At 41.6% G+C, this 15,302-nt stretch overlaps 2 protein-coding genes across 4 annotated transcripts in view; one reads left to right on the plus strand and one right to left on the minus strand.

Annotated features, from left to right (window-relative positions):
- Nucleotides 1-532: 532 nt before the first annotated feature.
- LOC112235308 (ras-related protein Rab-5B) lies at nucleotides 533-4,968 on the minus strand. 2 transcript variants are annotated; one of them, XM_024403729.2, is made up of 6 exons: nucleotides 4,830-4,968; nucleotides 3,715-3,879; nucleotides 3,276-3,427; nucleotides 2,812-2,934; nucleotides 2,611-2,704; nucleotides 533-2,242 (listed from the first exon to the last, which is right to left on the minus strand). In XM_024403729.2, exons 2-6 carry the CDS (start codon nucleotides 3,872-3,874, stop codon nucleotides 2,118-2,120), a joined length of 654 nt encoding a protein of 217 aa, XP_024259497.1. In that variant the 5' UTR covers nucleotides 3,875-3,879; nucleotides 4,830-4,968; the 3' UTR covers nucleotides 533-2,117. The 2 variants fall into 2 exon arrangements, with proteins under 2 accessions (XP_024259497.1, XP_024259496.1); XM_024403728.2 differs by having other exon boundaries at nucleotides 3,715-4,053; nucleotides 4,830-4,961.
- Nucleotides 4,969-11,890: 6,922 nt separating this feature from the next.
- Nucleotides 11,891-15,302, plus strand: part of LOC112254724 (nck-associated protein 5-like) — a 252,820-nt gene continuing 249,408 nt past the window's right edge. For both annotated transcript variants that reach the window (XM_042324568.1, XM_042324569.1), the window contains exon 1: nucleotides 11,891-12,085. The gene's annotated coding sequence lies outside the window, so the exon portion shown is untranslated. The remainder of the gene's footprint in view (nucleotides 12,086-15,302) is intronic.

Consider the following 15,302-nt stretch of genomic DNA (forward strand, 5'->3'; position numbering starts at 1 on the left):
GGGTGAGAGGCTCAGAAAAGATACAGTTGAAGACCTCCCGGGTGGCACAGTGGTCTAAGGCACTGCATCGCAGTGCTAGCTGTATCTTTAATACAAAATAATTTCTATACTTGGCACAAATTGTGTGATACATTAGCAGAAGCATGCTGCAGTAAGTTTGCACAACTAGTCTTGTGGTTTGCACTTGCAAACAGGATTTACTGCTAACCACTAGGTAGCCGAGATCGAATCCTGAAGCTGACAAGGTAAAAATCTGTTAAATTAAGAATTTGTTCTTAACTGACTTGCCTAGTTAAATAAAGGTTAAATAAAAATAAATAATCATATGACATGCTCTAAAATGGCACAAATAAACGTTTCACAAAAAAATGCTATATTCCTTCCTGAGAGGTAATGCTTGTGCTTTATCATCATGTTTTCACCAAATAGTTATCTAATAAGAAATTGTATGTATTTTTAGAATGAATTTGATTATTTTAAAGAAGAAATAGAGAAATGTACAGGTGTATCAAATATTCCATCTTACAACATGTTATCTTATCACATCAATTATGTATTATCAAACTGCACATGAATAGACCAACAAACAATTAAAGATTAAAAAAGAAAGGCACTTATTTGTAAACATTTTAAAACAAGACATTGAGACTGCGATATAGGATATGCATACATGGGCAATGCACATTGTTATAAAAAGCTTGATAATACAAGACTTGAAATGAGATCCAGTGGGCATATAGTGCCTTTTATGATGCTATATTGGAACACCATTAGACAAATATATACTTTGTGTTTATAAAACAATACACAGCCAGGGAAATCTATGAAACTATAACACAGTAATATTTGCAGTGAGCAATGCGTCTGTGGTAATTAAAACAGGACAGAAACAAAAGAGACAAATCGGATAAAGGACATTGATTTTGTCAAACCACAAGAAATGATCTTCTCATTGTCTTAGTTCCACTGTTTTTATCACCATCTCTATGCAATTGGCCAATAATTTTGTTCAACCATCACCGGTGAACAGTCTGTAACATTAGGGTTACCTGTACTGTACATGGTTCTATACATTCTATTTCTAACTACAACATAGAAAACATTCCTATAGTACAGGCCAGCTGAGTACACCTTAGTATTGCACATTTATTAGTAAAGGAGATGTGGTAAAAAAAGTTTTTTTTTACATTTGATGTCACTTCCTCTTTTAGGGACTACATAGTACTGGTGAGAGGCTCAGAAACTGTATAGCAGAGCTGATAATATAAATGTCCAACTAAGATTGAGAGGCAAATGAACATGGATAAAAGCAATTTGATATGCAGTCATAGGAGGGACTGCTGGGAGCTTTGACCATGTTCATTTGACCATGTGTTCTCTTTGACCATGTTAATTTGACCATGTGTTCTCTTTGACCATGTGTTCTCAGAAATGATCTGTGCTTTGTGCAAACAGACATTTGGCCTCCGCCTCTGTTTTAATCGCTTTGGCCTAGTGTGACCGCACAGCCTGAAAGACCAATGTGATGTCACTTCCTGTTTGTGTCCTCAGATTGGCAGCATTTGCCAAGAACTTCATAACCCCACACCACGTGTTCAATTGGCCTTAGTTTCTAGCCTACTGGGATAACTGCTGAGTGTAAACACCGAGGTGGGACAACGCAGTCTGTATATCAACATCATATAATTTATTTTCATAATATCAAATAAACCCACGAAAATGTGAAAGGTACAGACCATACAGTAAGTGTATTTTATCTGGCTGTCCAGTAGTGCCGAGTTGACAAAAACATGTTGGGAAGTGATAACTTTAATAGAAGTTAATCTTATTGTAGTGTGTGTTTTTCTCCCATTGATCTACATACACTGAGTATACAAAACATTAAGAACACCTGCTCTTTCCATGACATAGCTTGACCAGTTGGGTGGGTGCAACTCAATATTAAGAAGGAGTTCCTAATGTTTTGTACACTCAGTGTATTTGTCCCTTACCATTCCTTTAACTCATTTGCATGCTACACTTCTCTCTTTTACGCTCCTTTCTTTTCTCTGGAAAATCTCTTTAAACTTTCCTCCTCCCTCAGATGTGAGCTTGCTTCTCTTCTCCCCCATCCTTCCTCAGTTTCCACAGCACTGGGCAGGGCTGGTCTGGGTAGGCTGTCTGAGGTCCACTGGAGGTCCTCCTCGAACCCCAGCACTGCCAGCTACTCCACCCAGTGGCTCACTCTTGGGCAGTTTCTTGGCTAGAAAAAAGAGACAACAAATCATGGTACTGTATACCACTTAGAACAATTATAGTATGTGTTGCTTATAGTTGAGATGGCAATGGTATACACAAGGAGACCGCTGCTCATATTTGGGTGTACAGCGAGGTTTTATCACCCTCTTGTGGATACAGAGGGACATTATCCCTTAGATGTGTCAAGGTAAGGAGTAAACTATCCATAGCAAAAACAAATGCTCTGTTAGGAATTGTGTTATGATTCGTTTTGACTGATAACGAGTACATAACATTAAATATGGAAGCCCTCGAGAAAGAAAGTCAGTGACATCTCCAACAGCCCATTTCAACACTATGAATTTGGATGATGGCGTGTCAGATGTGACTCACCTATGGCCAGGAAGAGGTTGTTGACATTCATGGCTGTCTTGGCAGAGGTCTCCATGAAGAGAAGACTGTTGTCAGCAGCATAACCCTGACCATCCTGAAAAAACACAACAGACATACAGACCTGCTACACACACATCACTGCACAAGCATTTGGCCATTATCTCACTATCTTGGGTGTGAGGTATACACACAGGAGCCTACCGTATACTCCACCGCTCTGTTAGCAGACCAATCGGCTTTGTTGCCCGCTAAGGCTATCACCATGTTTGTACTGGCCTGTTTCTGGAGCTCGCTCACCCAGGCCTTGGCTCGTACAAAGGTCTCCTATCCAGAGCAGAAAATAAAGATCAGATATGGCCAGAAGGAACAGGGAAGATATACTAGCCTGAAATGCATGTCCTTCTCAAACATCTGGCTCAAACCTGTGCCCAAGTGGTATAGTGTAAATGTAGGATATTGCGAAATTTCTGGCGATAATAATTAACTGACGCTAATTACAAGCATTGTTGGTGGAAGACTTCACTACATATGAGTGGAAAAAGTGAGAGGACGAGATAGGAGTCATTGTGCAGGAAGGAGAAGGGATGAGAGTGAGAGCGAGATAAAGGGGGAGATGGAGCATTTGATAAAGGAGAGGGATATGTTATCATCTAAGATGTACATACTGTGTTGGTAATGTCATAGACCACTATGGCTGCCTGAGCTCCTCTGTAGTACATAGGTGCCAGGCTGTGGTAGCGTTCCTGACCAGCCGTGTCCCAGATCTCAAACTTCACCATGGCACTGTCCACACTCACCATCTGAGTCAAAAAGGCCGCTGAGAGAAGAGAACATGGGAGATGCTTTAGCCTACAAAATAGTAGTGAGAGGAGTTAACGGATACGTAGATTGAGGAAAAAGAAAACCTTGTGGGTCAGATAGAAAAGAACGATAGAGGAAAAGTGTGCAAAATGTGAACAAGTCTCTGTGGAAAATGTTATCATATGGACAAACAGAAAGGAGGAGGTCAGGTGACCAGATGTAAAAGTCTGAAAAAAATGACCTGAAGAAGAAGTCATATTGGTCTACAGAGGAGAGTATTCTGGTGTATGGTTGGTACTCTACCCCCAATGGTACTCTCCCCGAAGTCCTGGTACTGGCCTTTGACAAACTGCAGCAGCAGGCTGGACTTCCCCACTGATGTCTCCCCCAGTAGAACCAATTTAAACTGGCTCACCTTACTGGACTGGGGCTGGCCACTGGGTCGGGATGGGCGCCCTGCCATCGGGGCTGTGTATCCGTGAGGGGGTTGTTGGGGAAATTGAGGGTGGGGGTGTTGAGAGTGGGGGACAGAAGGAAAAGGAGGTTCAAGTGACAGCTGGAGAGAGGAGCAGTGTGCCGCGAGGGGGGGGGATACCGCTCTCAAGGACAATGGAACACGTCTGCCAGATGAAAAATAGAAATCTACAAGACAAAAAATACAAAAAAAACAACAGATGTATCCCAGAATCTGGACTTTTATCATAATGGCAACCTGTCACACAATCACCTGTGAAACACATATTAAATCAAAATATATCTACACTCTAGTTTGCATGCTGCTGTAATCAGTTTTAATCTAGGGAATAGCCACTAGTACTTAGGAAGCATTAAAAGTCTGGGCTACTTACTAAAACCTGATTTATAAAACCATCTCTTATTTGTTAGCCTACAACTGAACAATGAGTGAAAATAAAATAATGAAATAGCATCAATAATTACGTGGCTAATGTGGCAGACAATAACCTTCAAAACAGACTTTCTCTTCTCATCTTTTTCTGCAACACTGAGTTAACCATTAGGCTTATAGGTACCCCCGCCTGCCCTCGCCTCAAATACTAATCTACGTTGACTATAGGCCCCACGTCGGCCGCGGAGTCCAGGTTGGCTACCCCGCAACAATGTAACATGTTACTTACTATTCCATACTAGGAATAGGCCTACAGATGGTTGATTGACATAAAGCCTATATGCTATACATATTTAATAACCATTTAATAAGTTATCAACCCCTCCCCCACTTCTTCAGTCCACTCATTAGTGATAAACCCCATTCCTGTCCCTAGGTCATATACCGCAAGTCAACACGACCCCGTCCGTAAGGAATCTGTCGACAGCGCCCCAAAGTGGTCACATCAGAGCGTCGTTCCACACAAAATAACTTCAGATTTTGTTTGTTTTAAATTGCATTGCGACTATACCTGGCAAATGTTGCTGTTTTTCCTTTGTCTTTTTAGTTGAGATACAGTCTGCGTTGTCCCATCTCGTAATTCCGGTGTTTTGGGGCGGTAACAGATTGACAGCTTTTTACCCAATTGTCTACTGGTAAAAGTCTATCCTTCCTCCACAGAAACTTTCGGGGAAGAGATGTAAACTATTGAGTGCAAAGTAGTCTCGTCCTCCAGAGTAGTGTTCTGAAATGAAACCCCCAGTACAAAACTCCTATGGTCGAGGTAGTGAAGGTTTTGTTGGGCAAAAATGATAAAATGCTCTACAATAGAATAGATCTGAGCAGAATATAATAAAATATCTATCAACTCTTATTCGCATCATAAACGTTTGTCCTTTGAAACAGTTCTCAAAATGCCATCACTTAATAGTGAACGAAAATGCTAGAACAGAATAGGACTACGTCTGAGCATAATAAAATAGAAGAGCTACGCAAAATAGAGCTGAGCAAAGAATAGAATAGGCTAGATATGAGCAGAATAGAGCTGAAGAGAAAAAATATATAATATAATTGCTTCTTTTTTTCTTTTGACATCAGTTGAAACTAAAAATATAAGTCCTTAATTTGTTTGTTATGATGTGGTAAGACAGTTGTAATAAACTCATAAAGGCATTAAAAGGGCAATATGCGTCTAACAAATTACAAAGTGGACACCCCACCACTGTTCTGGTAAACAGCTGCCAGCTGGGACTGGAGAAATGTAACCACTCTCAAATCATGGGCAGAGCTATGGATAAAAGGGCAGAATTCAAAACAAATCACAGACAGTGTCAGGAGCAAGCACCGCCACACGATAACATCTCCTCCTCCATGCTTTACAGTGGGAAATACAGATGCAGAGATCATCCGTTCACCCACACCGTGTCTCACAAAGACACCAAAAATCTCAAATTTGGACTCCATACCAAAGGACAAATTTCCACCGATCTAATGTCCATTGCTCGTGTTTCTTGGCCCAAGCAAGTCTCTTCTTCTTATTGGTGTCCTTTACTAGTGTTTTCTTGCAGCAATTTGACCATGAAGGCCTGATTCAGACAGTCTCCTCTGAACAGTTGATGTTGAGATGTCTGTTACTTGAACTCTGTGAAGCATTTATTTGGGATGCAATTTCTGAGGCTGGTAACTCTAATGAACTTATCCTCTGCAGCAGAAATAACTCTGGGTCTTCCATTCCTGTGGCGGTCCTCATGAGAGCCAGTGTCATTATCGCGCTTGATGGTTTTTACGACTGCACTTGAAGAAACTTGAAATGTTCCATATTGACTGACCTTCATGTCTTAAAGTAATGATGTACTGTTGTTTCTCTTTGCTTATTTCAGCTGTTCTTGCCATAATATGGACTTGGTCTTTTACCAAATACGGCTATCTTCTGTAAACAAAACCATTCTTTGGTTTTGTTTAACTGGCCACTGTCATTTAACTTTGGTATTTAACTTCAGATGCCTATCTAGCATATTTGTAAATTAACATTTACAATGATGTCAGGACAGTGTAATGCAGCACAATGTCCTAATTTCCTGAAGTCAGGTATTTTTAGGCCTCAGACAGGGGTAAGTATTGACCCTGTCGCTCTGAGAGGAAGCCAGAATACAGTGTATCTGTTTCCTGTTTACGGAACCTTGGGACATCTGTCCTACTTATGGAAATCACCATTATAAACATCAACCACTACTCACATTGGATACTGTGAAAGACTGCTACTGTGTCCATCACAGCCTTACTGTGTTGCAAACCTTGGTACTGATAATATTTGAAATAATAACAAATATTTTAGCTGTGCTTCATTTGATCTTGCCTGTTGCAATGGAACAATAGAAAAGTCTTAAAGGTAAAAACCCTGCTCACCTGGCACTCCAGGCAGGCTCAAAGCTTTTCAAAGATTTCAAATAATATTTGAACTGAGGTCTGCTGTGATGTTGGTGTGTCGGAGACTGTTCTCTTTTACGTCACATGAGGTCGCCTTAACAAAAACGTCTCAGGACTGTACCATTTAGACTCAGGACATATTGCATGCATGCTGGACCTGTTGTAAACAGTTGTTGTGAAAGTAAGCGGTATCTGGGAAGTTGATGTACTTCCCTTGTTTTTATTCCCTTGAGGTTGATTAGACACATATGCTGGGTAGTGTTTATTAGTGGTTATTCTGGAGATGAAAGGATGCAGGATGGGAATAAGTCTGTCCTGTTATTGTATGGGGAAAATGCCATTAGGGACTAACCAGCCCAGTGGAGGCTGCTGAGGGGAGGACGGCTCATAATAATGGCTGGAATGGAGTCAATGGAGTGATATCAACCACATGGAAACTACGTCTTTGATGTGTTTGATGCCATTCCATTGTCTCCATTCCAGACATTATTATGAGCCATCCTCCCCTCAGCAGCCTCCACTGGACTAGCCATAATAAAAACCTTATCCTACCTCTTATATCTCCTCCATTTCTAACTCTCTCAAAAGCAGTCAAGGGATGTAGCAAAAACTCCCTTGAGGCTTGAGTAGGTTCATAATGTACATGATATACAATTGTGCATCTACATCAAATCAAGTTTTATTTGTCGCATGCGCCGAATACAACAGGTGTAGGTAGACCTTACAGTGAAATGCTTACTTACGAGCCCCTAACCAACAACGAGGTTTAAAAAAATACGGAGAAGAATAAGAAATAAAAGTAACAAGTAATTTAGAGCAGCAGTAAAATAACAATAGCGAGACTATATACAAGAGGGTACCGATACAGAGTCAATGTGCAGGGGCACCGGTTAGTTGAGGTAATATGTACATGTAGGTAGAGTTATTAAAGTGACTATGCATAGATAATAACAGAGTAGCAGCGGTGTAAAAGAGGGGGAGGGGCAATGCAAATAGTCTGGGTAGCCAATTGATTAGATGTTCAGGAGTCTTATGGCTTGGGGGTAGAAGCTGTTTCGAAGCCTCTTGGACCTAGACTTGGTGCTTCGACACCACTTGCCGTGCGGAAGCAGAGAGAACAGTCTATGACGAGGGTGGCTGGAGTCTTTGACTATTTTTGGGGCCTTCCTCTGACACCGCCTGGTATAGAGGTCCTGGATGGCAGGAAGCTTGGCCCCAGTGATGTACTGGGCTGTTCACACTACCTTCTGTAGTGCCTTGCAGTCAAAGGCCAAGCACTTGCCATTCCATACCTTGATGGTGCAGCTTTAGAACCTTTTGAGGATCTGAGGACCCATGCCAAATCTTTTCAGTCTCCTGAGGAGGAATAGGTTTTGTTGTGCCCTCTTCACGACTGTCTTGGTGTGCTTGGACCATGTTAGTTTGTTGGTGATGTGGACACCAAGGAACATGAAGCTCTCAACCGATAGCCCCGTCGATGAGAATAGGGGTGTGCTCGGTCCTCATTTTCCTGTAGTCCACAATTATCTCCTTTGTCTTGATCACGTTGAGGGAGAGGTTGTTGTCCTGGTACCACATGACCAGGTCTCTGACCTCCTCCCTATAGGCTGTCTCATCGTTGTCGGTGATCAGACCTACCACTGTTGTGTCATCGGCAAATTTAATGATGGTGTTGGAGTCGTACAGTCATGAGTGAACAGGGAGTACAGGAGAGAATTGAGCACGCACCCATGAGGGTGTTGAGGATCAGCGTAGCAGATGTGTTGTTACCTACCCTTACGCAGCCCATCAGGAAGTCCAGAATCCAGTTGCAGAGGGAGGTGTTTAGTCCAAGGTTCCTTAGCTTAGTGATCAGCTTTGAGGGCACTATGGTGTTGAATGCTGAGCTGTAGTCAATAAACAGTATTCTCACATAGGTGTTCCTTTTGTCCAGGTGGGAAAGGGCAGTATGGAGTGCAATAGAGATTGCATCATCTGTGGATCTGTTGGGGCGGTATGCAAATTGGAGTGGGTCTAGGGTTTCTGGGATAATGGTGTTGATGTGAGCCATGACCAGTCTTTAAAAGCAGTTCATGGCTACAGACGTGAGTGCTACAGGTTGGTAGTCATTTAGGCAGGTTACCTTAATGTTCTTGGGCACAGGCACTATGGTGGTCTGCTTAAAACATGTTTGTATTACAGACTCAGACAGGGAGAGGTTGAAAATGTCAGTGAAGACAGTTGGTCAGCGCATGCTCGCAGTACCTGTCCTGGTAATCCGTCTGGCCCTGCGGCCTTGTGAATGTTGACCTGTATAAAGGTCTTACTCACATCGGATGCGGAGATCATGATCACACAGTTCCCTGGAACAGCTGGTGCTCCCATGCATGTTTCAGTTTTATTTGCCTCGAAGCGAGCATAGAAGTAGTTTAGCTCATCTGGTAGGCTTGTGTCACTAGGCAGCTCGTGGCTGTGCTTCCCTTTGTAGTCTCTAATGGTTTGCAAGCCCTGCCACATCCGACGTACGTCAGAGCCAGTGTAGTACGATTCGATTTTTGTCCTATATTGACGCTTTTCCAGTTTGATGATTCGTTGGAGGGCATAGCGGCATTTCTTATAAGCTTCCGGGTTAGAGTCCTGCTCCTTGAAAGCGGTAGCTCTAGCCTTTAGCTCAGTGCGGATGCTGCCTGTAATCTATGGCTTCTGGTTAGGGTTTGTACATACTGTCACTGTGGGGACGACGTCATCGATGCACTTATTGATGAAGCCAATGACTGATGTGGTGTACTCCTTAATGCCATCAGAGGAATTCCGGAACATATTCCAGTCTGTGCTAGCAAAACAGTTCTGTAGCTTAGCATCTGCTTCATCTGACCACTTGTTTATTGATCTAGTCACTGGTGCTCCTGCTTTGATTTTTGCTTGTAAGCAGGAATCAGGAGGATAGAATTATGGTCAGATTTGCCAAATGGAGGGCGAGGGAGAGCTTTGTATGCGTCTCTGTGTGGAGTAAAGGTGGTCCAGAATTTTTTCTCTGTTTGCACATTTAACATGCTGATAGAAATTTGGTAAAATGGATTTAAGTTTCCCTGCATTAAAGTCCCCGGCTACTAGGAGTGCCACCTCTGGGTGAGCATTTTCTTGTTTGATTATGGTGGAATACAGCTCATTCAGTGCTGCCTTAGTGCCAGGCTCTGACTGTGGTGGTATGTAGGTATGTAAACAGCTACGAAAAATACAGATGAAAACTCTCTAGGTAGGTAGTGTGGTCTACAGCTTGTCATGAGACACTCTACCTCAGGCGTGCAATAGCTTGAGACTTCCTTAAATATCGTGCACCCGCTGTTATTTACGAAAATACATAGTCCGCCACCCCTTGTCTTAATAGATGCTGCTGTTCTATCCTGCCGGTACAGCGTATAACCATCCAGCTGTATGATAATAGTGTCCTCGTTCAGCCACAACTCTGTGATTCATAAGATATTACAGTTTTTAATGTCCCGTTGGTAGTTTAATCTTCCGCGTAGGTCATCGGTATTATTCTCCAAAGATTGCGGGTTTGGTAGCAGAATGGAAGGAAGTGGGGGTTTATTCGATTGACTATGAATTCGTAGAAGGCAGCCCGCACTTCGGCCCCTTTATCGCTGCCTCCCCTTCGCGCAAATCATGGGGATCTGGGCCTGTTCCCGAGAAAGCAGTATATCCTTCGCGTCATGCTCGTCAGACTCGTGAAAGGAAAAAAAGGATTCTGCCAGTCCGTGGTTAGTAATCGCAGTCCTGATGTCTAGAAGTTATTTCCGGTTATAAGAGTTGGAAGCAGCAACATTATGTACAAAATAAGTAAAAAAATAAGTTACAAACAACGCAAATAAACAAACAAAAAAAACACAATCGGTTGGGGACACGTAAAACGTCTGCCTTCCTCTCCAGTGCCATTTTAGTTCTATATGTGCACAGGGTCAAATGATCAAACCACAGACTTCTAGTTGTCAAAAGTACACCAACGTTCAAAAATTTGGGGTCACTCAGAAATGTCCTTGTTTTTGAAAGAAAAGCACATTTTCTGTTTATTAAAATAAATTGATCAAAAATACAGTGTAGCTATTGTTAATGTTGTAAATGACAATTGTTGCTGGAAACGGCTGATTTTTTATGGAGCATCTACATAGGCGTGCAGAGGCCCATTACCAGAAACCATCACTCCTGTGTTCCAATGGCACATTGTGTTAGCTAATCCAAGTTTATCATTTTAAAACGGCTAATTGATCATTAAAAACCCTTTTGGAATTATGTTAGCATAGCTAGTAGTACCCGCAAAACACCAGTCTCAACGTCAACAGTGAAGAGGTGACTCCGGGATGCTGGCCTTCTAGGCAGAGTACCTCTGTCCAGTGTCTGTTCTTTCGCCCATCTTAATCTTTTCTTTTTATTGGCCAGTCTGAGATATGGCTTTTTCTTTGCAACTCTGCCTAGAAGGCCAGCATCCCGGAGTTGGTTTTCTAATGATCAATTAGCCTTTTAAAATGATAAACTTGGATTAGCTAACACAACATGCCATTGGAACACAGGTGTGATGGTTGCTGATAATGGGCCTCTGTATGCCTATGTAGATATTCCATTTAAAAAAGAAAAAATCTGTTGTTTCCAGCTACAATAGTCATTTACAAAAGTAACAATGTCTGCACTGTATTTCTGATCAATTTGCTGTCATTTTAATGGACTTAAAAAATTAAAAAAAATAAATGAGAACATTTCTGAGTGTGACCCAAAACTTTTGAACGGTAGTGTATGTCTGAAGGTTGACACAGGAAATTACCTGGTAAAACAGATAATTACATAGTGAGAAATAAATCACAATGACTGGAGCACAGGACTTTCTTAGCATTTACCCCACTTGGATATCATCTCAAAGGGGACAAAATAGTATAGTATAGGCTAGTATGCTTTATAGTAGGCTGTAATAGAGTGTACATATAGTATAGGATAGTAGTCATGAATTTAGTATAACAACATAATATTGCCACGGGATGTACTGTAAAACATGTTTTTTTAAATGGACTAAGATGGTTAGTTTTGGTTAGTTTTCAAAATAAGATAAGGACCACACGGACATTGGCTGCCCCAATGAGAGCGCGGGGACTCGGAGGCGAGAGCAATATAAAGCCATGACATCACATTTCCTGACTACGGTTTCCAAATGTGAAAAGATCTCGGAGAGTGACTTTTTTCAAGCTTGCTCCGTCCGAGGAAAATAATGAATGCAGCTTCTTTTTTAAGCAATACGGATTCTCTCTGGACTTAAATATGTATTTTAAGACGTGCCCTATTTAACGTTGGTGCTGCATTAGTGTCCGTGTCTCTCCCTATGCACCATTTTTCTAGGTAAGTGAATTATTTTCACCACCGTGTACCGATGTGCTGTTTAGAAAAATACTTGCGAGTACGGTCGTGGGACAAACCTTAGACTGGGTATTTAATGTAATGAACGCTGCAAACAATGGTGTGCAAACAGGTTTGTAATAAGCTACCGATACTCCCATGTACTTGGCGGTGCCTGTCGTACGCGGTGGCTATATGTAAACACAATGAACTGTTAACTGTTAATATGTGACGTTCATGTCGCTGCATTAATTTAAACGTGACCATGAAACCGGTTAGTCAGCGAACACGAATTATCGCGCCCAGACGGTCATCACGATATTATCCCAAATTAAAATCTTGCTATGCATTGGACATCACCTAAGATTTGTTTCTATAACAAAAGGCCTATTAAATACCTAAACATGTAGCATTTGCTATAGCCTAAATGCATGTAAGTGCCAGTATTGATAGGATACTGGCTGTCATTAGTAATAAGTCGTTTGCTGTTTTTTTTCTTTCTTTTTGGGACATGATACAAACGTGATCATTTTCTGAGGCTACATAACATGAAGGACTACATGGTGGCTGTTAGCCTAGTTGTTAGAGTGTTGGGCCAGTAACAGAGAGGTTGCTAGAAATCGAATCCGGAGCTGACAAGGTAAACATCTGTCGTTCTGCCCCTGAACAAGGCAGTAAAGCCACTGTTCCTAGGCTGTCATTGTAAATTAGAATTTGTTCTTAACTGACTTGCCTAGTTAAATTAAAAATATATATATAGGGCACAACATCTGCTCAAACTACCAGCCTTGATGCCCTCTACAGTTGGTACTCTAAGGCATGCCACATTTTATAAGTGTATCTGCCTTTACTTACACAGCTACATTCTTAACACTGAACAAAAATATCAATGTGAAGTGTTGGTCCCGTGTTTCATCAGCTGAAATAAAAGATCCCAGAAATGTTCCATACTGCTGCCTACCACCGCTCAGCCAGATTGCTCTATCAAATCATAGACTTAATTATAATAACACACAGAAATACGAGCCTTTGGTCATTAATAAGGTCAAATCCAAAAACTATCATTTTGAAAACAAAACATTTTATTCTTTCAGTGAAATACGGAACTGTTCCATATTTTATCTAACGGGTGGCATCCCTAAGTCTAAACATTGCACAACCTTCAATGTTTTGTCATAATTATGTATAATTCTGGCAGATTAATTACGTTCTTTGTTGGGAAGAAATGGTCTTCACACAGTTCGCAATGAGCCAGGAGGCCCAAACTGCTCCATATTCCCTGACTCTGCTTGCACAGAACGCAAGAGAAGTGACACAATTACCCTAGTTAAAATAAATTAATGTTAACAGGCAATATTAACTAAATATGCAGGTTTAAAAATATATACTTGTGTATTGATTTTAAGAAAGGCATTGATGTTTATGGTTAGGTACATATTGGTGCAACGCCAGTGCTTTTTTTTTTGCAAATCACCCGTTTGGCGAAGTAGGCTGTGATTCAATGATAAATTAACAGACACCGCATCGATTATATGCGAAGCAGGACAAGCTAGAAAAACTAGTAATATCCTCAACCATGTGTAGTTAACTAGTGATTATGTTAAGACAAGTTTAATGCTAGCTAGCACCTTACCATGGCACCTTGCTGCACTTGCATAACAGGCCTGCCACGCAGTCTCCTCGTAGAGTGCAATGTAATCGGCCATAATTGGTGTCCAAAAATGCAGAATACCGATTTTTATGAAAACTTGAAATCTGCCCTAATTAATCGGCCATGCCGATTAAATCTGTCGACCTCTATTCTATGGCCACTGGCAGGCTGGAGAAGTGTGCTCTTGACGGATGAAGGCCGGTTTCAACTGCACCAGGCAGACGGCGTAGTGTGAGCGAGCGATTTTCTGATGTCAACATTGTGAACAGAGTGCCCATGGTAGGGGTATGGGCAGGCATAAGCTATGGTCAATGAACACAATTTCATTTTATCAATGGCAATTTGAATGCACAGATGCTGTGATGAGATCCTGAAGCCCATTATTGTGCCATTCATCCGCCACCGTTCCCTCATGTTTCAGGTAAAGCACGGCCCCATGTCGCAAGGATCTGTACACTATTCCTGAAAGCTGAAAATGGCCCAGTTCTTCCAAGGCCTGCATACTCACCGGAAATGTCACCCATTGAGCATGATTAGGAACCTCTTGATCAACGTGTACGAAAGCATGTTCCAGTTCTCGCCAATATCCAGCAACTTCGTGCAGACATTGAGTGGGACAACATTCCACAGGCCACAATCAACAGTCTGATCAACTCTATGCGATGTGTTACGCTGTATGAGGCAAATGGTGGTCACACCAGATACTGGCTGGTTTTCTGATCCACACCCCTAACTTTAAAAAAAAGATGTGCATCTGTTGGTCACAGATATCTGTATTCCCAGTCATGTGAAATCCATAGATTAATTCAGTAAAATCTTTGGAATTGTTGCGTTTATATTTTTGTTCCGTATAGAAAAAGGTTCTATCTAGAACCAAAAAGGGTTCTTTGGTTGTCCCCATAGGAGAACCCTTTGAATAACCCCTTTTGGTTCCAGGTAGATCCTTTTGGGTTACACCTGACAGGTGTGGCATATCAAGAACCTGATTAAAACCTGTTGTGACTAGGGGGCAGTATTTTCATTTTTGGAAAAATAACGTTTCCAAAGTAAATGGGATATTTTGTCAGGACAAGATGCTAGAATATGCATATAATTGACAGCTTAGGATATAAAACACTCTAAAGTTTCCAAAACTGTAAAAATATTTTCTGTGAGTATAACAGAACTGATATTGCAGGCGAAAGCCTGAGAAATCCAATCCGGAAGTGACTCATGTTTTGAAAGCTCTGTGTTCCGATGCGTCCTTATTGAGCAGTGAATGGGCTATCAGCCAGATTACCTTTTCTACGTATTCCCCAAGGTGTCTACAGCATTTATGCCTTTATGTTGAAGAATACCCGTAAGTGGCTACATTGTAAGTGGTCACCTGATGGCTCTGAGTGATTCTCGCGTAAAATACAGAGGTAGCCATTTTTCCTTTCGCTCCTACTGAAAAACCAATTGTCCCAGTGGATATATTAGCAAATAGATATTTGAAAAACACCTTGAGGATTGATTATAAACAACGTTTGCCATGTTTCTGTCGATATTATGGAGCTAATTTCGGCGTTGTCGTGACCACAATTTCCG

This window comes from Oncorhynchus tshawytscha, linkage group LG07 (assembly GCF_018296145.1).
Source record: "Oncorhynchus tshawytscha isolate Ot180627B linkage group LG07, Otsh_v2.0, whole genome shotgun sequence".
Classification (NCBI taxonomy): domain Eukaryota; kingdom Metazoa; phylum Chordata; class Actinopteri; order Salmoniformes; family Salmonidae; genus Oncorhynchus; species Oncorhynchus tshawytscha.